The sequence below is a fragment of the Tenrec ecaudatus genome, chromosome 16, assembly GCF_050624435.1.
Source record: "Tenrec ecaudatus isolate mTenEca1 chromosome 16, mTenEca1.hap1, whole genome shotgun sequence".
NCBI classification, from domain to species: Eukaryota; Metazoa; Chordata; class Mammalia; order Afrosoricida; family Tenrecidae; genus Tenrec; species Tenrec ecaudatus.
In genome coordinates, this window is record NC_134545.1 from 24,751,031 (window position 1) to 24,776,156 (window position 25,126).

A 25,126-nucleotide genomic window follows, 5' to 3' on the forward strand; every position below is an offset into this window, starting at 1 on the left:
AACCTTAAGACCCACGTGGGTTCCCAAAGGGAGACGACCCTAAGAGCATAAGAAAAACTGGCAGAACACATCGCTGCCAGCGTCCGTGGAAAGACCTGAACTCGAGGAGGCGCGGCAAGGGCGGGGACTGGAGGACGTGGAGGGGTGGGGCCAGCCGGCGAACCAGCAGCCAAACAAAAGGGGCGGAGCCAGCCCAAGTACGGAAGCAGCAAGGTGAAGTCCAGGCCCCCGGGGGAGGCGTGGCCACTGCGGATAGGACTCGGCCCGCGGGGCGTGCCCATCGGGGGCGGGGTGGGGCGGGGCCAGGCCGCGGCGTAGCGGGCAGCGTGGGCGCGTCCGCGCGGCAGCTCCCTTCCCCGGCCCCGGCCCCGGCCCCCGCACGGCCTGGGTCTGGTCGACGGCGGGGTCCGCTCCGCGCGGGCCTACAGCACGATGGAGCTGCACATCCTAGAGCACCGGGTGCGGGTACTGAGCCTCGCCCGTCCCGGCCTTTGGCTCTACACGCACCCGCTCATCAAGCTGCTCTTCCTGCCCCACCGCAGCCGGTGCGCTCCCGGGCTTGGGGGGTCAAATGGGGCTGGGGGGCCCCGCTGTCCCTCCAGGCCAGAGCTGGGGTGTTAGGGTCACCGCGGGGCTGGCGGGAGCGGGTGAGGAGGATTCTCTTCCTCCGGCTACCACCGGGTCTGAGCCCTCTCTCTGGGACCGCCGCCTATCCGGCCCGCGAGGCCCGGGTCCCATCGCCAGTCGGGGAGCTAACAGCCCCGGGGCGGGTAGTGCTTAGCTCCAAGTGGTGTCAGGTGGGGGCATTCCTTCGTGGCGGCTGCGGGGAGCTTCCAGGCTTCCAGGGGAGCTTCCCACGTCTGGCCGGAGCTCTGCCTGGGAATCCAAGGCCCGAAACCCCGGGAGCTCTCTGCTGGAATGGGGAAGGGGTGAGTGAAGAAGCCGCGGAGGGGGTTGAGGAGGTCGCCGCTGGGCAGCAAAAAAGCTCGCACCCCGGTCCCCTGCTCCGGGAAGGAAACTGATGCTGGAGCAGAGCCCAGCCCCAGACCACTCGATGGAAAGAAAGGACCCGTCAGGCCAACGGAGCTCTCTGTGCCACGCTGAAGGTTGCCCTCCTCCCCAACCAGGTGTAAGTTCTTCAGCCTAACGGAGACCCCCGAGGATTACACGCTCATGGTGGACGAGGAGGGCTTCAAAGGTGGGAACCGGGCTGGGAAGTGGGAGCACGGGGAGGGACTGACTCACCGAGCCCTGAAGGCACTGACTGTGTGTCGGTGATCAAGTCACTTGCCCTCTCTGAGCCTAGTTCCTCTTATGTAAAATGGCCAGGGTTCACGGGAGATCTTAGCCACCCGGCTTTGGGTGAGGGGGCTCCTGCAGCTGCTATAAACCTTTGGTTGCTATTGCTCCTTGGACTTTTCTCCCCTGGTGCTGGTTATACCCTCCCCTGCTGGCCTGGGGATGCCAGGACTTGGAGGACTGGAGAAAGAATGCGGGGGCAGGCAGCCAAGCCATCCAAGGCTGGGTCCTAAGGTGCCTCCCTTCTGTGCTGGGTAATCAGCAGTCACTCAAGCCCGGCCCATGTTCTGGACTGGACAGCGGCCTGTTCCCTCCCTGGGCTCTGGAGTTGACGGCAGCCTTGCCCATCCTCCAGGCCTGGAATCTCAGGATGCTTGGCCCATCCTCCTCTGTTCAGCTTCAGGCCTTGGTTTCCCTGTTAGGTATCATGGGCAAGTCTGGCTGGCAGGGAAGAGCCTCCCCAGTAAGCCTGGTGTGCTGGCGCACCCCGGTGGTGACAAATGGAACAAGGCCTGTTTACCCTCAGAACGTCCTGCAGGATAAGCCAAAAAGCTCCATCGACTGACCCTTGTAGAGGACAAAGTCATGCCAACCCCTTTTAGTTTTTTTTTGAGACTTTAAATCCTTTCGGAAACTGACAGCCACATCTTTCTCCTACGGAGCGACTGGTGGGTTCAAACCACAGATATTTTGCTTAGCAGCTCAATGTGTAACCCACTAAGCCACCTTGCTGTTATTCCACTCCACAGTTGAGGAAACAGAGTCAGGGTGAATAGCAAGTGGTGGTGACATTGAGATGAGTCCTTAGCCGGCGCTGTCATAGGCTGTGAGTACACCCAGATCTTAGGGGGAAACCTGGTGTTGGAGCAGCAGCCTCGGTCTCCAGACCTGCCTGTACCTTCACAGGGAAACTGAGGCTCAGAGAAGGACAGAGGCCAGCTCTGTGCACCCTGAATGGGCATGTGTTTCCTCCCCCCCACCCCCGCCCCCAGAGCTGCCCGCCTCGGAGTTCCTGCAAGTGGCCGAGGCCACATGGCTGGTGCTGAACGTGTCCTCTCACAGCGGCACGGCCACGGCGGTGCAGGCCGCTGGGGTCACGAAGATCGCACGCTCAGTCATCACGCCGCTGGCTGAGCACCACGTGTCCGTGCTGATGCTGTCTACCTACCAGACGGACTTCATCCTGGTCAGTGTTCTGCAGGTGTGTGGGCAGGGCGGGTGGGCCCAGGTGCCTGGGCACCTGCGTGACGTGCCATCTCCTTGTGGCCAGGTGCGAGAACAGGACCTGTCTGTGGTGATCCACACACTGGCCCAGGAGTTTGACATTTACCGTGACGTGGGTGGGGAGCCTGTGCCCGTTGCCGGTGATGAGTCTAGCAACGGCTTTCCCCGGGCGCAGCATGGTGAGCTGTCCCCTGACACTCACTCTCGGGCAGGAGTTCCTCTTCCCTCTCCTTCTGCGGGCAGGCCTGTGGGTGTGGGGAGACAGGGCCCCAGGACATATAACACCCCCACTCCCACCCCCTACCCCCACGCCCAGTTCCTGGAGAGTGGGAGACACCAGGAGGAGGCCCGGGCGCTTCCCTTACTGGCCACCAGAGGGAGGCCCAGCCCATGGCTCCCTGCTTACCAGCCGGCCCTGTCCCTCCGGAGCAGGGCCCAGCCCCAACGTGCATCCGGTCCAGAGCCCCCAGAATCGCTTCTGTGTCCTCACCCTGGACCCTGAGACGCTGCCAGCCATTGCCACCACGCTCATAGATGTCCTCTTCTACTCACATAGGTGGGCCCTGGTCTATTTCCCCCAGGCCCGACCCACTACCTCCCACCTGCCTGCCTGTCTGTCCTGCAGTTCTGTGTGTCCTACATGCCCCCACTGCCCCCCTCCGCCCAGTGTGAGCAGAGCCACCCCAGTCAGACCCCGCCAGGCCCCCTTCTCCTGGATCCTGTGTCTTGGGCATAACAGCCGATCCCCCCATCTGTACCAGCAGGGATCGGGGAACAAAGCGTTTTTGGAGGTGGGAGGGCCAGTTCTGCCTTAGGGTCTGGAGGGCACTGTGTGGGAGATGAGCTGGCCCGGGTGCCAGGCAGAGCTCTGAGCCCCTGCCCTCCCCCTCCCCCACCCCCAGTGCTCCCAAGGAGGCTGCCTCAGAAGGCCCCGAGGCCAACTCCATCCCGTTTTTTGCCTTCTCCCTCATTGAGGGCTATATCTCCATCGTCATGGATGCCGAGACGCAGAAAAAGTACGTGACTGCTCCTCCCGCTCATCCCTACCCTGGGCCCTCAGCCAGCGGGCTCCTACTCCCACGCTGCAGGCTGCACACCCTGGGGACCCACTGTGCACCCAGGGTTGGGGTGCCTTGCCCACTACCTGTTGCGTAACACCACCACCCCCTCCCCCCGCCTCGCTCCCAAGGTTCCCCAGTGACCTTTTACTGACCAGCTCTTCCGGGGAGCTGTGGAGGATGGTGCGGATCGGCGGACAGCCGCTGGGCTTCGGTGAGGGCCGCTCTGGGGGCTAGGCAGGCCCTACAGGAGTGGGTGGGCGGTGGAAGGCACAGGAGGCTCACGGGTACCCCTCCTCCACCTGCAGATGAGTGTGGAATTGTGGCCCAAATTGCAGCGCCCCTGGCTGCGGCGGACATCTCAGCCTACTACATCAGCACCTTCAACTTCGACCACGCTCTGGTGAGGGCTGGTGCCGAGCGGGAGGGGAGGGTGGGCTGTGCTCCCTGGTCCAGCCAGCCCTGCCATGACCCCACCCCCTGCCCACAGGTGCCTGAGGATGGGATCGGCAGTGTCATCGAGTTACTCCAGCGACGCCAGGAGGCCCCGGGCTCCTGAGCCCAGAAGGAGCGCCCTCTCCACTTGCCTCAGGCTTCTGGGCATGAAGTGTCTCAGCGGTTTCCTCCAGCCCTGGGACTGTACCCCGCTCCCACTCTGTATGTAAGCTGCTTGTGGGCACCGGCTTGCATGTGGATGTGCGTGTGCACCCGCACACTGGGCAGGTGCTGGCCTGACTGTATCTGCCCACATGGGGGAACATGGTGCTGGGGGGCTCCACCCGGAAGCCCCCACCCCATCACTGCACGGCCTCGGCATTTGCACACTTCCTGCCTGAGGCTGGAGCCACCCCCCACCCCTACCCCAGCCCCACCGGGTCACTGTGCCATAGACAGAGGCCCTGATCTCCGTTCTGCTGCTGGCCGGGTGGCTTTGCCTAGCCAAACAAGTTCTGACAGTGCCGCCCTCCGGGGCCTCTAAGAAAGGTATTTTTGCATCTCTCCCTTTCTCCTTTTATATCAACTTCTTAATAAAAGACTTTGTAGTGACTTGGTTGGGCTGCAGTTCTTGGGGGCCTGGGTCTAAGCCACAGCTCCTCCTTGGGGTCCCTGCACCCCCATTGGTGGCCCTGGCGGTTGGTTTGCCTGGCCTCAGCACACTCCTTGCTCACTTGGCGTCCTGAGCAGTGCGTGAACTGCTGACATTGTCTTGTGAGGTGAGGTGCCAGCCCAGGGTCACCACAACCATGAGTCCAGTCCAGAGCTGTCAGGTTTCGGAGCCTGGGGCCTGCCTGCCTTGCCACTTCCAGAAGAACCCAGAAGCTTCTCAAGGGGACCAGGAACTCCCAGACTTCTGCTAGAGGGGCCGCTGTTTCCCACCCCAGCCCCTCTGAAGGAGCCTGCTGAAGGAACACTTCCTGCCAGCCGGTGCCTGCGTTCTCTTGACCCACCGCCCAAGCTCTACCTGTTCCGGACTAGCAGTGGCCCTGTTAGAGTCATGGGAAGAAGGCCAGGTAACTGGAGGTCTACCCGGGCATCTCCCAGCTAAGGTGCCCACCTAGGAGCCCAGAAAAAAAGGACCTGGAGGTCCCCCTAAGCCCCCTCAGCTGAGTTTCTTGTCAATGGAGGGGCTGGGGTTTGACTGTGGCCTGCGAGGGCCCCACAGACGAGCCAGGGAGGTTATCAGGTACCCCCAGCCCAGACCCGCCCGTGCTGGGGCAGTGAGAAAGGGTGTGACTTCGGCGTACTAGGAGGTCGGTAGAGGTGGCTCCCGGGAAAAGCCTCAGCAGGGGCCAGGCCTCTGGCAATGCGCCTGCCGGCCTGCCCACCCCCAGGCCTGGGGCCTGGGCTTCAGGCTGCAGACCATGGGAGCTCTGAGCACAGCCTGACTTGGGTGAGTCAGTGGGGGAGGGCTGGGGGACCAGCCCCTTCCCTTTGGCCCCAGTTTTCCCATGTCCTCTGTCAGGACCCTGTGGAGGGGGCGTTTCCCTGGAGCCAATCATAGGGGGCCAGGGAATTCTTGGCTCCAATCCCCACCAGGGTTGTGTCTGGGGCCTGGTTGGGGGAAGGCAGGATCTGGAGCAGGAAGGAGTCTCCCACTTCAGACGGGAGGCTGTGCAGACTCTCGGCAGTCTGCGAGTCACTGTCTGGGTGTCTGTCATCCTCAGGCTGGGGCCATGCCCCTCAAACCAGGCCTGACCTGGTCTTGGCTGGTTCGTGGGGCTGCCCACAGGCTGGCTCAGATGGGGTACCACAGACACACCCCAGTGAGCTGGCGTGGCTCAGTCCCAGTCCTAGCAACTAGCCGTCCATGTGTGTCTTCATGTCTAAGCATGTGTGTATGTGGTCCCGGGAAACCACTGGGCCAGCTCTGGCCCTTCATCAGGTTACAGATGAGGAGACCCAGAGGCCCGCCGGGAGTCAGGGACACAGGACCTGGGAGATTCGAAAGTCCTCAGAGAGACTGGAGCCAATACCCACGCACAGGATCCCCAGAACTAACCACCAGTATGTCAGTCCTCCTTCCTGAGGGGGGTTCCTGTTTCACAGACTTTCTACCAAGCATGATGTTCTTCTCCAGGGACCGGTCCCTCCCAATGGTCTGCACTTTGTGAGACAAAGTCTCGCCATCCTTGCCGCGAAGGAGCATTCTAGCTGCACCTCACCCAAGTCCGAGGCGTTTGATCTTTCGGCAGTCCATAGCCCTTTGCCATCTCCACGAATGCCACAATTCGACTGCACCGCTTCTCCGGTCTACCTTACGTACTGTCACCTGCATGTGTGGCTTGGGTCAGGCATAGCGTCGTCGTGAAAGTGAGTGACAGTTTGGCTTCTCCGACTCTTACCACGTAGGGCTGGGTGAACCGGTCACACCACCTGATGCTCTTCCCCGCCTTGTGGGAAGGACCTGGGCAGGAGACCAGTGGCCTTGCCTGCCGCTCACCGCTGTGTGAACTCAGTTACCTCATTCAGTTACCTCATCTAAACGTGGGAGCATGGAGTTATCTTACTTCCCTTATTCAGCACCCACCTTACTACCCACTTGCTGCGGGGGAAGCCCTGCACAGAAAGGAGCAGTGACTGGCGTGGTCCTGCGGTTGGGCCTACCGAACCAGAATTCATAAGAAGGCAGGTAACCCCCTCTTTCTGCTCTCCTAAGGAGCGACTACAGCGGCAGTTCTACCTTATTCTCGAGGGCCACTATGTGTTGGGATCAACTTGGTGGCAGCGATCGTTGCCCACAGGAGCCTGGACAGTTTCCTGGACAAGGGACATGAGCTGAACCCTGAGGGAGTTGGGGGGTGGGGGTGGGGAACGGTGATTTTGCAAGATCCCTTGCAATCCCAGCTGTCTGTGTCTGTGGCCGGGTGTCTGCTGCTGCTGGCAACGGCTGTGTGGGTAGGCACGCGAGGTCTGGCCCTGGCTCCTCCCTGACCCCAGCCTGGGCAGGGTGGGGTGTTGGGCAATGGCCGTGGTTTGTGTCTCACTTTCCCCTGGCAGGCCCTTGTGCTGGACTTCCGGTGGGGCTTCTGGAGCTTCCTTCCTGGGGCCTGGCCCTGGCTTTGTGCTGGCAGCCAGTGTAGGCCTCTGTGCATGTGTGCACGAGGTCTCTTGTGGCAGGACTGTGTGTATGTGCATGTGTGTCTGTGTCTGGGACCATATGCAAGGTCTGCAGTTCAAGTCCACCAGCTGCCCCTTGAGAGTAAAATGAGGCTAGTCTCCGAAACCCGCAGAGGCGGTTCTACCATACAGGTTCTGTCCTATCTGGTTGCTCAAAGTCAGGATGGACTTGACAGCAGGGAGGGTTTTGTTGAGGACTGTTGATGTGTGTGCCTGTCTCTTCGTGTGTGTGTCTTACGTGTCTGTCTGCCTGTCCTGGATCCAGTCCTTGTGCACATAGATGCTTTCTGCCTGGACTCCCTGCTGAGTCATGGATCCCATGTCCCCTCTGCCTGCACAGCCCAGGCTCCTCCTTGCCCTGCCCCCTCCTCCCCAGGGCCCTGGTGCGGCCCACAGTAGGCTCCTCCCCTGCAGTGCTGTCTCAGCCTTCCTGCTGATTTCTCTCTCTCTCTCTGTCCTCTATTTACCTGGCAGTCCTGTTAGGTTGTCTGCATTATTTTTGAAAACGTATTGTGCTTTTGGGGAAGGTAGACTGAGCTCACAGGCCCTTCATTCAACGGTTGATAGACGCTAAGTTTTGTGACATCAATCGCAGTCCCCACGGTGTGACCGCACGGTCCCCACTTCCTCGTTGGCATATGACCATCTCCCTTCCTCTCTTAGCCTCTCCTCCTCTCCTAGCCCTTCCTGCCTTCTGGGCCTCAGCCCTTGGCAAACGCTGCCCTTTGGGTTTCTCAGCTTTGATGACTGAGTACCTCCCTGGGGTTACTGACCCCCCCCCCCTTAGAGACCTGTCGACGATGTCATGGAGGGGCGGTGTCTTCCACACCTGCAGATTGATAAGGGCCAGACTCGAGTTATACAAGTCTCTGACTAGGGTTTTGATGTTTCCCCCACTCCATCCAGGACCCCCTCTTGTGATACCTCTCAGAACTGTCCGTCGTGGAAGTTGGATGCCATCTTGGTCTTCTGGAGGCCCACACTTTCATCTACCAGAGAGGAACCCCCAGACTGTCAGTCCTTACTGCCCATTTCCCTTCTCCCCATAACCCCAAGCCCCACAGTCACCACCCTCCAGTCGATTCCAACTCCTTGCAACCCCATTGGATGGGGGGGAAAGTGCTTCTGTGGATTGCCAAGGCGATGACTCTTCACAGGAGTAGAAAACCGCACTGCTTTCCCAAAGAGTTTCGAACTGCTGACCTTGAAGTTACAAGCCGAGCGCGTCATACATCTCAAACACCACGTGACACTTTATGCCTGTCCCCTGTCACTGAGCATGCTCTATTGGAGTTTCAGCCACATCATAACAAGCACAGGACTCCCCTTTTTATGGGCGGACCCCTTTGGCTTATTCCATATTCCAGTAATATTTGGGCTGTTTCCCACTTGGGGCTACTAAACTTTGCCTTCTTGAGTGTGAGGTACCCAGATTTTGCATTCAATGCCATGTTGTCCTACCTCTTTTCCTTCCAGCAAGAACTGGCCCTTCGAGATCCATCCGTGGGTGAAGTGACCTGGTCCCAGCTGGCCCTGCCCCAGTGCCCATTGCGATGACCCTTGGAGAGAGCCGGTGTGGATGGCCTTTCTCCCCTGGAAATGGCGGGGTTTCTGTTCTTTCTCCATTAAGGGAAATATTCGGAGTTCTCTCAGGGCCTCCCCAAGATTAAGCACTTCCATGGCCTCTGTCCTGGCAATTTACTCCAGATGCCCCTGTGTTGCAGGGAGCCGGGCCTAGCCCTACCTTTTTAGCCAGTGATTCTCTTCATCCAACAGAGGCGCGGACTCTTGGCTGAAGGCTCCAAGGCCCTGCCCTTGGCATTCACCCTGAAGGCTCCAACGACTGCACCATCACCTTTCCCTCCATGCCCTCAGAGCTCTGTGTAGGACTCAGAGACTGCCAGCTGCCAGGAAGCCCCTTCAGCTAGGAAAGAAGGACATATATCCTGTCCCATTAGTTAGGACATGCCGGGGATTGGTGCTAGTTCCAGCAAGGTCAAGGGCTTAGAGATCTCTTAACCCCATTCTCATTGTAGGAGTGACCCAAGTCCATGTCCACTTGAAGATATATAAAAGTGTAGGGGTGGAGTTTAGCCTATCAATCAGGTTGTAGCCCACTTGGAGTTCTCTCTCTCTCTCTCTCTCTCTCTCTCTCTCTCTCTTTCTCTCTGCCTGCCTTCGCCATCCTGCCTGCTGGCCACCAGGAAAGCTGCTGGAGCCCTGCCATGTATCCACCAACCTTGGATCCACAAGACTTTACGCCCACCAGCCTGTGATCTTCCTGCACCTTGCATCATTGTTTGAGACTGTGAGTCTGAAGAGGGACTTACAGAATAGTCTCAGACTTATGGACTTGAGTTGGACTGGGCTGGACAGATTCTGCCTGTCTTGCCTGAGGGAAAACTCTACTGTCTGTCTCCTTGACCTTGGACTGACAGCCCACATGAGTTGAAGAACTTCCAGTATCTCAACTGTTCCATGAAAGTAAGTTGAACTGAGCCCTCTGTACTGTTGTGTGGACTAATTAGCTGTTATATCCCTTCTCACTGTGTATATCTATATCTATATATATATCTTTAGAGTTTTACACATATATGAGTGTCACTGGATTTGTTTCACTGGTCAGCCCAGCCTAACACATTCACCTACTCTACAGATCCCTCCCTATCCCTGTCTCGTGAGATTGGGATGATGCCCTTCCACAGCTCTAGGCTGATGTCATGGCAGCGCGGGAACCCCAGCCATCAGAAGACGGCATGTCTTTTGGGCCTGATGTCAGTCTGTGGTGGTTACATAATCTGTTGTCAAATTGAGACTTATGAGTGATGTCTCGTAAGCCTGTCAATTAGGTCACAACTTGATGACCTCATTTGGAGGCACTAAGGAGATAAATAGCTTGCTGGAGGCAGGACACACACACACTCCCTGCGAGGCATGCTTGCTGAGAAGACATATGGAGCTATCATAGAGCCCAGGAGCTGAAGAAGCTACATGGAGACCCCTGCCAGCGCTGAGATGCCTTTACCGCCACTGGATCCACAAGACTTTCCACCTACTGGCCTGTGATCTTCCTGCATTCGGTGTCATTGCATGTGTTTTGTGAGTCTGAAAAGGACTTTATAGATTGGTATCAGACATATGAACTAATATCGGACTCATGGATTTGATCTGGACTGGGCTGAGATATTTTCTTAATATTCAACTGTTCTTGTATATAAGGCTCTTTCTTTTTTAAAAATTAATTTTATTTATTTTTTCTTTTATTGGGGGCTCTTACATCTTGTATCACAATCCATACATTCATCCAGTGTGTCAAGCACATTTGCACATATGCTGCCATCATCATTTTCAAAGCATTTTCTTCCCACCCTTGAGCCCAATATCAGCTACCCATTTCTTCCCCTCCCTCCCCCGCCTGCCCTCCCTCACAAACCCTTAATATGTTATAGATTATTATTTTCCTATCTCCCATCATCCTCCATCGCCCCTCACCCACTTTTCTGTTATTTGTCCTCCTGGAAGGGGGTTATATGTTGACCCTTATGATTGATTTTCCCTCCCCCCCTCCCCTAATCCTCCTGGTGTCTCTACTCTCATTGTTGGTCCTGAGGGGTTTATCTATCCTGGATTCCCTGTGTTGCAGGCTCTTATCGGTAGCAGTGTGCATGTTCTGTTCTAATCAGATTTGTAAGGCAGAATTGAGGTCATGATAGTGGGGGGAAAGGAAGCACCAAGGAACTAGAGGAAAGTTGTGTATTTCATCGATGCTATAGTGCACCCTGACTGGCTCATCTCTTTCCTGTGAACTCTGTATGAGGGGATGTCCAATTGTCTACAGATGGGTATTGGGTCTTCATGCCTGGCCCCACAACCATTCACCTTGGGTGTGGTTTTATTCTGGGTCTTAGCTGCCTGATACCTGATCCCATCGACACCTCATGATCACACAGGCTGGTGTGCTTCTTCCATGTAGGCTCTGTTGCTTCTGAGCTAGATGGCTGCTTATTAATCTTCAAGCCTTTAAGACGCCAGATGCTATATCTTTTGATAGCTGGTCACCATCAGCTTTCTTCACCACATTTACTTATGCACCATTTTGTCTTCAGCGATCATGCCAGGAAGGTGAGCATCACAGAGTGCTGGATTGTTAGAACAAAATGTTCTTGTATTGAGGGAGTACTTGAGTTGAGGCCCAATATCCACCTGCAACCTTAATTCTTAACATACAGATATGAGTACATAGTTCTATTCCTATCTCGTTATATATGTACATATCTGTTTTTAGGTCTCTATAAGTGTCCTTTGCTTCCTGATTCTTTCCTCTATTTCCTTTTACTTTCCTTTTGTCCCACCTGCATGTTTGGCCTTCATTCGGGTTTAGTAATTCTTGGCTGCTACAGTGCCCTTGATTAAGCCCTACTAGGCATCCTGTACCCTTTTTCCCATTGATTTTAGTTCACTTGTTATTTCCTTGTCCCTGGGTTGGTCCCCGCCCCCCCGCTTCCTTTCTCCCACCTCCCCTTCTCCCATATCCCCCCTGGAACCATTGGTCCTGTTCTTCTCATCTCTGAATTATTTATCCCACCTATCTTATCTAGATCGACATGCCAATATATTAATAAGTGCAAAACCCAGGCAAAGCCAAAAAAAACAACAAAGGAAGTAAAACCCCACAAAACAACAACAACAACAACAACAACAAACCCATAACAAAAAGAAAGTCATTGACAAAAATGGAAAAGCCTATAAATAGTTCAAGGTGTGTTTGTTGGCCTTTACAAGTGTTTTCCAGTCGAGGCTGATGGGGTGCCACACTCTGTCCCCAAAGCCTATTTTTGGGCTTCCCCGGGGAATTCAATGCTTTGCTCCCTTTGCTGCTCTGTCTCACGCCCTTAGTGTTTCCCCGCAGTGTGGCGGGGTCAGATTGTGCACAATTCCCGCACTGTGTCTCCAGGGTTGTCCCCTGCAGCACCATGGTTCAGTGAGCGACGTCGTGTCTGGTGGCGGCCCTATGGTCCTCCCCGTGCATTGTCTGCTCTGAGCAGGAACAGCGTCCTCGGAGCTTGGGCCGGGATGTCCTCTCCTCCCTCTCCATCCCTTTTTGTTTCTCCCGTATCCTCTAATCAGACGCGCTCCTCTCCCCAAGCTGTAGCTCCAGTGCTGTCCTCTGAAGTGCGTTCTTCTGAGAGGGGGCCAGTGTCCACATAGTTGGGACTGGGGCCGGCCCTGTAGACCTCTCTCTTGGTTCCCTGGTACATGCCGGTGTGTTGTATTCACATCTTGGTGCATCGGGTTGAAGCCTGGTCTCTCCCCCTCCTGTGGTGATGTAAACAACACCCTCCCTTTGGATGGGTTAGTAAGGCTCTTTCTTATGCACATATGAGTGTCTATGAATTTGTTTCTCTAGTCTACCCGGACTAACACTCAGTCCCAGGGAAGGCTCCTGATGGGTCCTTCTCAGAGTACAGGTACACCACTGGAGCCCAGGCTACCTGGAAGGCGAGGTCCAGTGAGACATGGACACGTGCTCCTGTGCCCTCTGGTGAGAGCTGGAAAGCCTGACCAAAGGGTCTTCCAGGTACTTCCATGTGCTGTGTGTTTCTTTGTGTGTTGGTGTGTGTAGGTTGTGTGTGTGTTGAGGTGTTGTGTTAGGCCAGGTTGACTAGAGGAATGAGCCTAGAAAGCATCCTAGCCCCATCCAACTCAAGTCCATATGTCCAGCCCTAGTCCATAAAGTCCTCTTCAGACACACAGTCACACACAATGATGCGACATGCAGGAAGATGGCAGACTGACAGGTGCAAAGTTGTGTGGCTGTGAGGTTGGTGGCAAACATGAGCGGGCTCCAGCAATTTTCAGGGTGACCAGCAAGCAAGCAGGAAGGTGAAGGGGGAGAGACAGAGATGCTGGGCCCCAGGTCCTCCCTTATAAGAAGGTCACACTCACCAAAGACACAGCATCAGGCTGTGACTTAATTGACATGTGTGACTCGACCCCTAGCCAGGTGTGTCTAGGTGACATGAAATCATAGGTATGTGTGTGTTGGAGTTTGTGTGTGTTGGAATGTATGTGTAGAATGTGATATGTGCTGTATGTGTGTGCTATAAGGTGTGTGTTGGGTGTATGTGGATTATGTGTTGGAGTATGTGTGAGTGGTGTGGAGGATATGTGATTATGTGTTTGGTATAAATGGTGTTCACATTGGTGTACATGTGTGTTTGGGATGTGTGTTGGTAGATGTGCTGGTGTGTGTATGAGTTTGGTGTATGTGGGTTGTATGTGTGGGGTAGAGTCATGGGTGTGGTTATTTTTTAAATCATTTTATTGGGGGCTCATACAACTCTTATCACAATGCATACAAATATCAATTGTGTCAAACACATTTGTACATTCATTGCCCTCATTCTCAAAACATTTGCTCTCCACTTAATCCCTTGGTATCAGCTCCTCTTTTCCCCCCCTCCCTTGCGTATGTTTTATACTATGAGTAGTTGTGATATGTATGGGTATATGTATATTTCATGTGTTGGAGTATGTGTATGTAGGGCATGGGGGTGTGGGGTGTATGTGTATTGAATAGGATGTGCTGTGTGTGTGTGGTGTGTGTGTATGTGAGCGGGTGTGTACCACGGTTTTTTTTCACTTTTTCACACCCAGGCATGAAAGGGGTGCTCTTAGTGACCCTTCTCCTGAAGGCTCTGCCTTTCTTGTCGCTTTTCTTTCAGCTTCCAAAGCAGATACTTAGGTGGAAGCTGAAAGAAGAAATGGAAAACCGCCCCGAATGTGTTTGCTTTTGCAACCGATAGGCCTTACTCTCTAGCAAAGACACGCCTCATCTATGAGACTCTCGGGACAGCTCAGGTGAGACTTACATGTATTTCATGAAAAAAAAAAGATATATGTAGGTTGGGGTATGTATTGGCTGTATATGGGGTGAGGTACATGTTGGCAGTATATGCATTGGGTGTGTATATGTTGGGGTACGCGTTGGTTGAATGTATACTGGTGTGTGTGTTGGAATATGTGTTGGTTGTGTTGGGGCATGTGTTGGCTGTATATGTACTGTGTGTGTTGGGTGTATTTGGAGAACGTGCTGGTTGTAAGTGTACTGTATGTGTGTGTTGGAATATGTGTTGGTTGTATATGTGTTGGGTGTATATGTTGGGCTATGTGTTGGCTGTGTATGTGTAGGGTGTATATGTTGGAGTACGTGTTGGTTGTATATGTGTTGGGTGTGTATGTTGGGTTATGTGTTGAGTGTGTATGTTGGAGTATGTGTTGGCTGTATATGTACTGTGTGTTGGGTGTATTTGGAGTACATGTTGGTTGTATGTGTACTGTGTGTGTGTGTTCTGGAATATGTGTTGGTTGTATATGTGTTGGGTTATGTGTTGGGTGTGTATGTTTGGGTATGTGTTGGCTGTATATGTACTGGCTGTGTATGTGTAGGGTGTATATGTTGGAGTACGTGTTGGTTGTATATGTGTTGGGTGTGTGTTGGGTTATGTGTTGGATGTGTATGTTGGAGTATGTGTTGGCTGTATATGTACTGGGTGTGTGTGTTGGGTGGATTTGGAGTATGTGTTGGTTGTATGTGTACTGTGTGTGTGTATTGGAGTATGTGTTGGTTGTATATGTGTTGGGTGTGTACGTTGGGGTATGTGTTGGTTGTATGTGTTGGGGTACATGTGTTGGGTGTGTATGTTGGGTATGTGTTAGCTGCATATGTATTGGATGTATGTGTGTTGGAGTATATGTTGGAGTATATGTTGGGGGGTGTAGGTGTTGGATGTATATGTCTTTATTGGGGGGTGTTGGAGCATGGGTTTGGGGTACGCGTTGGGTGTATGTGAGTTAGGGTGTGTAGGTGTGCCTTTGCTCTATTCTTTTGGGGGAGTGTGTCTTCCAGGAAAATGCTGAAATCTGTCTGCAGAAAGTAAGAGAGCAGTTTGAATTCATGTAAAAATACCCTAAAGGGAGAGTCAGCGTCTTTAATACAGACACTTCCCAGAAGCAGGCTCAGATGTTTCCGTGCAGTGTGCTGTATGGTTCTGAGTTTCTGTAGGGAGGGGCCAGGACAGCACCCAAAGGCGAGTGAGGAGCTGCCCCACCCTGCAGTGACCCAGGGGAACCAGGGGTGGGGGCTTCCAGTCTGTGCGTGAGACCTTCCCTGGCCTTCAGGAAATGGTCGCTTGTGGCTGGCCCTTGGCTCACCCGCTCAGCATGGATTTCTTGAGCACCTTTTGGATCCAGGTGCCCTCACTCTGGACAGGTAATGGGGGACCATGCCCACCGGGAGGAGCCAGCCCCCATTTGTTAAAAACATCCAAATCTGAAGAATGCTGAAGAGAGACACCTGGGGCTCGGGGGGTGGGGGGCGGGGGCACGGGACACCCATGACCAGACTGGACTCTGGTGTCGGGTGGCAGTTAGGAGGTGGAGGGTTCGGGGCCATGGTAATAGCACGTGCAAAGGTCCTGCGAGGAGCCTTGGCTCCTGTGAGGGACCGAGCAAGGTCAGAGAGGTGGCGTGTGAGGCTAGAGAGGTGGCCGGACCCAGGTGTTTCTGGTGATGGTTCTAACCCCATCCAAATGGCAGCAGAGAGTCAGAGAGGGGACCGTGGGGCCAGGCTGTGGGGCGCAGGCCCTTCCAGAGGAGCTGTGGCCATCCTGAAACAAAGCCCAGTAGGGGGAAGAGAGTCTGGCTCACCCTCTCCTTCCTCTCCACCTCCTCCCAGACCAGCACCCACCACCCCACGGGCCAGTCCCCCCCTCATCCCCCCCGCGGTCTTCTAGAGCTACAGGGATAGACATCACGCCCTGGCTGGCTAGTAAGGGCAGTAATGAATTCATCAAGGAATCGATTTTACAGTATAGGGTTTTTTTTCTTCAATTTTTAAAAATTGTGACTAGGTGGGGGGCGGTTAATATTTCGGATCATCAAGGTCGTTGTCAACAGTTTAAACTACTCACCCAAGTCCCCAGAGGCTTATCGCTCACCCTCCCCTAGATTTGCCTCTTCCTCTTCTGGGCGACTGCTTTCCATGACACCCCAGCGAACACCCCTCCCCAGTCTTGCCGCCCTTAAGAGCAGGCATTCATGTCTCCTAGTTCCCTTGCTAGGATCCCATCCTTGGTTTGCAGCTGCTGTGAATCCCCCGTTCCTCCTGCCTCTCTCTCCTCTGTGTGTTTCTTGATCAGGAAAGGCATCCTACACCTACACGGAGGACCGCCGCCCCTACTCCTGTAGGACCTCGAGTGTACGGATAGCATCTTCGAAGACCCTGCTTCGAAGCAAGCACATGCTCACAGGTCTCGAGGGTTCGGGTGGATGTTTGGGGGCTGTAGGGGTCACAGTCAAACCCTTGATGTTGGGGACCTCCCTGCAGCCAGGGTCAGCTGCTCATTTCCAACTCTGTTGAGCCAAAGGATGGCTCCTTCCAGACACGTCCTGGGTGTCTACGTGCTGGTTGATTTCTCAGGTGCTGCCTGGAGGACTGTCTGAGTCCCACGTGGCTCTGCCCTCCCCACTACAAGCCCTTCAGCACATGACTGCCTCAGTTTCCCTATGTGCTGCACAGAGCTAACTACTTCCGCCTCCCTCGGCGGGGATCTATCGACATACATTCGTGTGAAACACTCAGCAGGAAGCCCAGCGCGGAGGCTTTGGAAATATGCCTGTACTCCGCTGGGCAGGCAAGCGTGTACTGAGACACCAAACATGGTTTTTTGGCAAGGAGTTGATGTTTCAAAATAGGCACTGGGTGCTGTCATCAGGAGGGCAGTCGAGACTTGATTGGACTTCCTTTTCCGCATCTTGTTTGGTGCCGCTTTTATTTCGAGTGGTGTTGCAGAGATTGGAGGTGGGGACCCCTGCCTGGCTCTGTGGGGTCCAGGTTGTTGGGGTCACCTTGCCCGGCCCTTCCCCTTACAGACAAGGCTCCGGGGCTCGGAGAGCTGGCTGGGGCTCCTTGGAGGTCAGCCATTAGCCAGCAGGCCAGGTGGTGCTGGTATGCTCGGATCACCCATCTCAGAGCAGACGTGTGGACCCCACCTGCCTTCCCTTCGGTTGGAGAGGTGGCCTGGTCTCACAGTGAGGCGGAGCGGACAGTGAGGCAGAATGGACAGATGCTTTCTGAAAGGGGGTTTAGGTCCCTGGGTGGGGGGGTTAGCATGGGGCAGAGGCACTGGGCTGGGGGTCGGGGGCAGGAGGGTCTTACCCTCCAGGTCCCAGGAAAAGTCTGCTGGGGCCGTGCCCACGTGGGTTGAGGGATCCCCTAAAGAGGGTGGCCTTGCCCTGACCTTGTGAGTTTACGTAACTTCGCCTTACCCAATTGCCCTCAAACCCACGTTGTGACCTAAGCAAGTGTGAACTCTGTCTGTACCCGTGGTCATCGGGCACCAGCGACGGTCAGAGGCAGGCCGGCAGCATCTCGGCGCAGAGCCCTGGCGGGTCTGCTGGGAGCTCTGGCCACATCATTTATTATTTTTTAACCCTATTTAAAAAATTGTTATTGTTGAAAAATAACAGCAGACCATTGCCAATTCAACAATTTCTGCCTGTACAATTCACGTTGTGATGGCCAACCGCTCCCTGGACCCCTCCCCTCCACATGCCTCCCATTGAACCTTTCCCGTTGCTGCTGACAATTCCCTCCTCCCACGGAGTTGATTTTTCACTAGAGCAGGATGCGCCCCAGTCTGCCTTATTTTTTCCTTTTTTGAAAAAAACCGTTATTATTCACACATCTTACGTACATCGTACAATTCCACCGTTCAGTCATATCAAAGGGAATCGTGTAATAATGACCACAATCAAGTACAGAACATTTTCTTCTGCTTTGTACATTGTTTATTAGTGTAATTATTTTTTTAGTTGTGGCAAAAATACACACAACAAAACATTCGCCGGTTCATAACCTTCTACATCCGCAGTGCAACCTGTGGGTTGTGAGGCCTTTGGGGGGTGTCAAACGACCCTTTCACAGGGGTCGCCCGGTTCATAACAGTAGCAAAATGACAGTGATGAAGTAGCATCGAAAATACTTTTATGGTTGGGGGGTCACCACAACATGAGGAAGTGTCTGAAAGGGTCATGGCGTTAGGAAGGTTGAGAACCACTGCTTTGCATCTATAACTCGGTGTCATAACTTAGACTCTGTCGTGCAACCTTTATGAATATCTGTTTCAAATTACCCCACCACCATGAACGTAAACCCAGTGTCCCTTAGCAAAACCTCTTCCTCCTCCACCCATTGCCTTCTGTTTTTTCATGGAGACGTGATTCTCCCCCAACGAGGGCACCACTCTCAAGGGCTTAATTCTACACTTTTCAGAACATCCAGGGCATCCTCTAACCACCACCTCCCCCTCCCCGCCCCAGAAGGAAACCCTGTCTCCATTGACAGCCACTCCCCTTCCCACTCAGTGTCCTTTTTAGGATCATTGCTCCGTGGATTTGCCTCCAGACACTTCATGGCGGAGCCCTGGTGGTGCTGATGTTCGAGCTCCGTTAGTAAGCAGCGGGGGAGGGGGGCCGCGGGAGTGGGGGTGGGGAGCAGTCTGAACTCACCGGCTGCCCTTTGAGAGGAAGGGGAGGCGCAGCCCTGCTCGGCAGAGCCCCTCTATCTGATGGGGTCAGTCTGAGTCAGAATTGACTCAACGGTAGTGGGTTTGGGGTCAGCTAGTTCATGGCGGTGGAGTCAGACAGTGAGCGGCTGGTTCTTTGCTGAGCAGGATGTTTGGCCAGGCTGATGCTGGAGCACAGAGCAGTTACAGGCAGGAGAGAGATGAGACTGCTGTTTATGTACAGATTTGCAGCCTGCGAAAGCCCTCTGTGAGTCAGAATGGACAGTGGGTCAGGGTGTTGTCTTTATCCATTTATCCACTGACGGGCATTTGCCTTGCTTCCACTGTGATGAAATGCACTACTAGGTCCAAGTTTTGTTTGTTTTTTAATCATTTTATTGGCGGCTCGTACAACTCATCACAATCCATACATACATCAGTTGTGTAAAGCACACTTGTACATCATCATTCTCAAAACATTTGCTCATCATTGCCCTCATCATTGCCCTCATCATTCTCAAAACATTTGCTCTCCACCTAAGCCCCTGACATCAGCTCCTCATTTTCCCTCTCCCTCCCCGGTCCCCCTTTCCTCATGAACCCTTGATAATTTATAAATTATTTTGTCATATCTTACACTGTTCAACGTCTCCCCTCACCCACTTTTCTGTTGTCCATCCCCCAGGGAGGGGGTTATATGTAGATCCTTGTAATCGAATTCCTCTCTACCCACCTTCCCGGCATCATCACTCTCACCATTGGTCCTGATCATCCATCCTGGATTCCCTGTGTTTCCAGTTCCTGTCTGGACCAGTGTCCATCCTCTGGTCTAGCCAGACTTGCAAGGTAGAATTGGGATCATGATAGTGGGGGAGGAAGCATTAAGGAACTAGAGGGAAGTTGTATGTTTTATCATTGCTATACTGCACCCTGACTGGCTTGGTTCCTCCCTGTGACCCTTCTGTAAGGGAATGTCCAGTTGCCTATAGATGGGCTTTGGGTCTCTACTCTGCACTCACCCTCGTTTACAATGATATGATTATTTGTTCTTTGATGCCTAATACCTCATCCCTTCAACACCTTGTGATCACACAGGCTGGTGTGCTTCTTCCATGTGGTTTTTGTTGCTTCTCAGCTAGATGGCCACTTGTTTACCTTTAAGCCTTTTAGACCCCAGATGCTATATCTATTTTTTTTATGCTATATAGTCAGGCACCATCAGCTTTGATAGCTGGGCACCATCAGCTTTCTTCATCACCTTTGCTTATGCACCCATTTGTCTTCAGTGATCATATCTGGGAGGTGAGCACACAATGATATGATTTTTTTGTTCTTTGATGTATGATAACTGATCCCTTTGATACCTCGTGATCACTTAGGCTGGTGCGCTTCTTCCATGTGGGCTTTGTTGCTTCTGAGTTAGAGGGCCGCTTGTTTACCTTCAAGTCTTTAAGATTCCAGATGTTATATCTTTTGATAGATGGGATCCATCAGCTTTCTTCACCACATTTGCTTATGCACCTGCTTTATCTTCATCAATTGTGTCCGGAAGGTGAGCATCATGGAATGCCAGTTTAATAGAACAAAGTATTCTTGCATTGAGGGAGTACTTGAGTGTAGGCCCAATGTCCATCTGCTACCTTAATACTAAACCTATAAATATATGCACATAGATCTATTTCCCCATCGTCATATATAAATATATTTACATATGTACATGCCTTTATTAAGACCTCTATAAATGCCCTTTGCCTCCTAGCTCTTTCCTCTATTTTCTTTGACTTTCCTCTTGTCCCACTATCATGCTCAGCCTTCATTTGGGTTTCAGTAATTCCTCTCGGCTACACTACCAGGCCTCCCATACCCTCCTCACCACCGAGTTGGATCACTTGTTGTCCCCTTGTCCCTGGGTTTGTTAACACCACTTCCTTTCCCCCACCTCCCCCTCTCCCATGTCTTCCCGGAACTGTCGGTCCTGTTGATTTCTCCTCCAGATTGTTCATCCAGCCTATCTTATTTAGACAGACCTGCGGAGATAATAGCACGTACCAAAACAAGACAGAGCAAAGCCAAGCAACAAGAGAAAACAAAACAACAGCAACCACAACAAAAACCTATGACAAAATAAAACAAAACCAACACAACAAAATCCCAAAAGCTCCACAAGGGGAGTACTGGAAGCAACAGAGGAGTTTGGCAGAGTGGCAGGATACAAGATCAACAAACAGAAGTCCATAGGACTGCTATACATGTAGGATAAGACCTCAGAAGAAGAGATCAAAAAGGTGGCACCCTTCACAATAGCCAACTACAAATTGAAATATCTAGGGATATCCTGACTAAAAGAACAAAAGGTCTATATGAGGAAAACTACAGAACACTATTACAAGAAACCAAGGGTGACCTCAACAAATGGAAGCATATCCCATGCTCGTGGATGGGACAACTCAATACAGTCAAGATGTCAGTTCTGCCCAAGGCACCATATTAGTGTCATGCAATCCCAAAACAATGATACTCATCTTTCTTCAAAGAAATGGAAAAGCGGATTACCAACTTCAGAGGCCCAAGTTTTGACGCAGTTCGGTTTTCACTCTCTGGGGCATGGACCTAGAAGACCAATGGTAAGTCGTATGGTGATTCTGATCAGGTCACTGTGGAAATCCTCTTGGGGTCACGTAGAAGACCATTTGGCCCCGGCTGCCCTGCTCTTGCCTCATGGAAGCCTGAGAGCGTGAGACCAGAGCGGTGCTCTAGGGATGTCAGGGGCCGGTCTCTCGGGACAGCACCCACGTTTTTCATCATCTGCACCTCCGGGAGTGCTGGACCGCCAACCAATTCTCCCTCGAGCACATGACAGCTTGTACCAGCCGGGACTCTTGGTCAAGCTGATCTCACCAAAACTCACTGCCGACTGGGAGCGACCCTGTAGGACAGGGCGGACTTGCCTGTGAGTTTCTCAGACTATAAGTACTTTCGGGAATGGAAAGCCCTGCCGAGCTGCTGGTGGTCTCGAACTGCTGACCATGTGGATCGCAGGTCAATGTGTAACCGCTGCACCAACAGGGTAAGGTGGATGGTCAGCAAACCTGAGCGAAACCCTCAACGCGATGGATGGACCCAGTAGCCACACCAATGAATCAAAACACCGAGGACGTGGAGAAGGGGGTGATGTTCAGCACCTAAAGTCACCCCGAGTTGGAACCAGCTCTCAGTCACTCATGGCAATCGCGTGGTGGTTCTGCCCTTGACTTCGTGAAGAACCACCAAACCATTTCCGCAGCAGCGGCACGCTCTGATACTCCTACCAGCAACGTTCCAAAGGGCCCGTGTCCCCACATCCTCGCCAACACTTGTTGTAATCTCTCTTTCTAATCACAACCCGCCTCGTGGGTGGGATGCGAGGCCTCGCTGCGGTTCCGATATGAATTTCTCTTCTGACTAATGGTGCGCATCTTTCTTGGGCTTGCTGGCCACTTGAGTTGCTCGTCTCTGGAGAAATGTCCATTCGGAGCCTCCGCTCATTGCCCAGTGGGTTTGTGGCATGTGACGGAGAGGAAACCGAGGCTCCGGAAGGGGATATGACTACTGGGTCACGGATGCTGGGATAGAGACTGGAACCAGCGCATGGGGCAGCCCCTTGCAGCTCTGCGTTCTCCCCACCCACTGGTTCTGCCGCCCAGGTCCATCCCAAGTCCTGTTTGTGCTTCTAAAGCTTCCTTCCCCCCTCCCCCGCTGGAGAGAGAGCCAGAAAGGCAGGGAGAGAGGAGTTCTGAGGAACCAGAATCACGCGGTCCTCGCTGACGTGGCCCGAGAAGAGGAGGCAGCCCGGCCCTGTGGTCAGAGCCTATTTATACTGACGGAGCCGTGTTGCAAGCTTTTCCTGGTGGCGAGAGGGACGTCACTGGGTGCTGACCTCACCAGAAAACGCTGACGCATTTTCCCCTCACGCTCTGCTTGGATGGGCAGCCCGCTGTACTCTGCCTGGGAGCTCCCACCGAACTCTGGGCCTATGCTCGAGAATCCCAGCGGACTGCCACCTGAAACCACACCCTTCTCCGGCAAGTCCTCCCTTGTCTTTGGTGAGCTGGTGCCCAGGGCTGCCCACGGCACCTCAATAACCAAGTGCCCCAACCCCAAACCTCAGATCCACTACCATCGAGTTGACTCTGACTGTGACCTTCGTAGGGCTTCTAAGATTGTCAGTCTTTACAGGGACCAGCCAGCCTCCCCTTTCTCCCAAGGAGCTAGTGGTTGAAACTCCTGACCCGGCAGTTAGAAGCCTAGTACCTGACCCTCCGTGCCACCAGGGCTCCGTCAGGGTGCTCTGAGTGCTCACACGAGGCAGCTGGAAGCTCTCACGCCTCTGCATCGCAGGCCGGCCCGCTGCACCTCTCTGAGGCGTGGGGGCCTGTGAAATGGAGGGGACCCCGTGCCAGGTGGACAGCTGGAGTCAGCAGGACACATGGCTGCAGGAGTGAGTGTGGAGGTGGAGCAGCAACTGCCTTGATGGGGTGAGACCCTCGGTGCCCAGCCCTTTATAAAGCAGGTTGCTTTCGGGGTCTCACCTTGGTAGCTGGTGGTGTCCTAGCCCACCCATGAGGGCCTCTGCTGACCTGAGGCCCACCCGGCCCTGGCCTGTCCAGGCTGGGCAACCTGCTTTCCTGTCCCCTCTCCCCACTGGGAAGGTCCAGACCACTGTCAGCCCCCAGTCCAGGTGGCCCACACGTCTAGCAGCCCTAGCACAACGGGACGGTCTGGCCCCATCCCCGGGCTCGGTTGTGGGGTGGTCACTTGGGGTCCAGAGGGTCTCCACCGACTGCCTTTGACAACAGTTCCCCAGGCGTCGGAGCTTGTCAGGGACCATCACAGCCACACAGAGCAGACTGGCCTGGGGGTGGCCTCCGTCTTCCCCTTGAGGTCTGCTTCTGGCTTGGCATCACCAGAGAGAGCTATGCCAAGCTCGAGTCCCAGGCAGCCTCTCCAGAGAAGAGACTGGGGGTGTAAAATGGAGCAGGATTCGTCTAGGCAGGAGGCTGCAGGGAAAGCCCCTAGGAAGCGGGCGGGGGGTGCAATGAACAAGGAATCCAGCAGGAATAACATTCCGGGGTGCTACCCCAGGAGCAGCCCACGGGGTAGCAGTGCATCAGTGAGGACTGGGCCTGGAGTGGGAACCTCATATTGGGGTCACAGGCTGACAGGGGAGGCGGCCTCATGGGTGTTGGGGTGCATCTACTCGGTGATGGCTGGGCCCTAGGCAGCTGGGAGTAGCCAGCAACCTGGGCCCAACAGGAGCTTGCTGAGAGAGTTCACCCACCGTGGTCCTGCCCTCTTGCCCAGCCCCAGCTGATGGCCGGTGAAGCAGCAGTTGACAGGCGAGCCACCGTCTTTGGGGCCCCTTCACGCTGTCATTCTGAGGTCTGAGAGAAGCGAGGGCCGCCCCACGATCGTTATCTTTCAGAGAAAGTGAAACCTGGTCCCCAACTGTCACTGCAGCGATTCAGCTTCCCTCCCTGGTTTCCACTCTGAGCTCACAGCTTCCCCGTCCCCGCCACCTCCCGCTCCCGACCCTGCCCCCACCGACAGCCAATACTTGGAATTAGACATTCATCTTTTCCTTTCACGTCAAAGGTCTTTGCCTTTTATGTCCATGACGGGAGGCCCGGTGAGGTGAGGTGAGGTGGGCCGGGAAATGCTTTCCCTTCCCCGTATCACAGGTGGGGCCTTGGAGGCCCAGAGAGGGCAAGTGACTTGCCCCAGGTCACACAGCACGCCAATATGGCTTCCCCTTTTCCCTGGGGGGACAGGAAGACCGTCTGGGTGGGCTATGCATTGTAGCTGAGCTGATGAGGGTGGGGGTGGGTGGGAGGGGGTCATACCACAATCTCGGGGCTGCCAGCCGGAGTCTGGCTCTGTGCCCAGAGCCTGGTGGTTTCCGCTCACAGATGTCCCAACAGCCCGGGCGGGAGGGCACCCAAGAAGGAAGATGTCTCGTCCTGAAGCAGTCTCAGACTGCACGGTGACCCGGAGGTGCTGGCCCCCGGGCCCTGAGGGAAGGGGGGTGGTCTGCCGACAGCCTCGGCCCTTTCTATGGCCCGGCACCCGGCATGTGGTATGGCACCCTGTGCTCCCCACTTGCCCAGGAAAGCTGAGGCTGCGGTTTGCATCATCCCTGGGCGTGGGGCTGACCTCGAAGAACAAATTCGAAGAAAATAGGAGGAGGAGCAGGCGTGGACTGCGCCTAGCGCCCATTGGCCGCCCGTGGGGACTTTGGTTTTTGGGGTCATGTTCCCAGAAGGCCTGCCCTCCCCCTCCCCACCCACCTCACGAGGTGTTGGCCAATCACCCCGGCGGGCATAA

At 54.3% G+C, this 25,126-nt stretch overlaps 1 protein-coding gene across 2 annotated transcripts; it reads left to right on the forward strand.

Moving 5' to 3' along the window:
- Window positions 1-329: 329 nt before the first annotated feature.
- Window positions 330-24,591, forward strand: CASTOR1 (cytosolic arginine sensor for mTORC1 subunit 1). Of its 2 annotated transcripts, XR_012780397.1 has the most exons (15): window positions 330-545; window positions 1,128-1,198; window positions 2,292-2,485; window positions 2,570-2,702; window positions 2,956-3,079; window positions 3,426-3,539; window positions 3,713-3,795; window positions 3,890-3,984; window positions 4,072-5,092; window positions 5,965-6,086; window positions 6,160-6,392; window positions 8,106-12,777; window positions 13,925-14,060; window positions 16,400-16,510; window positions 20,788-24,591. XR_012780397.1 is itself a non-coding variant. In XM_075533376.1 (9 exons), the coding sequence occupies exons 1-9, from the start codon at window positions 433-435 to the stop codon at window positions 4,138-4,140; spliced, it is 996 nt and encodes a 331-aa protein (XP_075389491.1). In that variant the 5' UTR covers window positions 330-432; the 3' UTR covers window positions 4,141-5,106. The 2 variants fall into 2 exon arrangements, 1 of the variants encoding a protein (XP_075389491.1); XM_075533376.1 differs by lacking the exons at window positions 5,965-6,086; window positions 6,160-6,392; window positions 8,106-12,777; ... (1 more) ...; window positions 16,400-16,510; window positions 20,788-24,591 and having other exon boundaries at window positions 4,072-5,106.
- Window positions 24,592-25,126: the final 535 nt, after the last annotated feature.

Bases quoted from the DNA above. Each gene is read 5' to 3' on its own strand.
- CASTOR1 (XM_075533376.1), top strand. From the start codon at position 433: ATGGAGCTGCACATCCTAGAGCACCGGGTGCGGGTACTGAGCCTCGCC. The intron at 546-1,127 runs GTGCGCTCCCGG...CTCCCCAACCAG, and splicing joins TTCCTGCCCCACCGCAGCCG to GTGTAAGTTCTTCAGCCTAA. The intron at 3,985-4,071 runs GTGAGGGCTGGT...CCCTGCCCACAG, and splicing joins TCAACTTCGACCACGCTCTG to GTGCCTGAGGATGGGATCGG.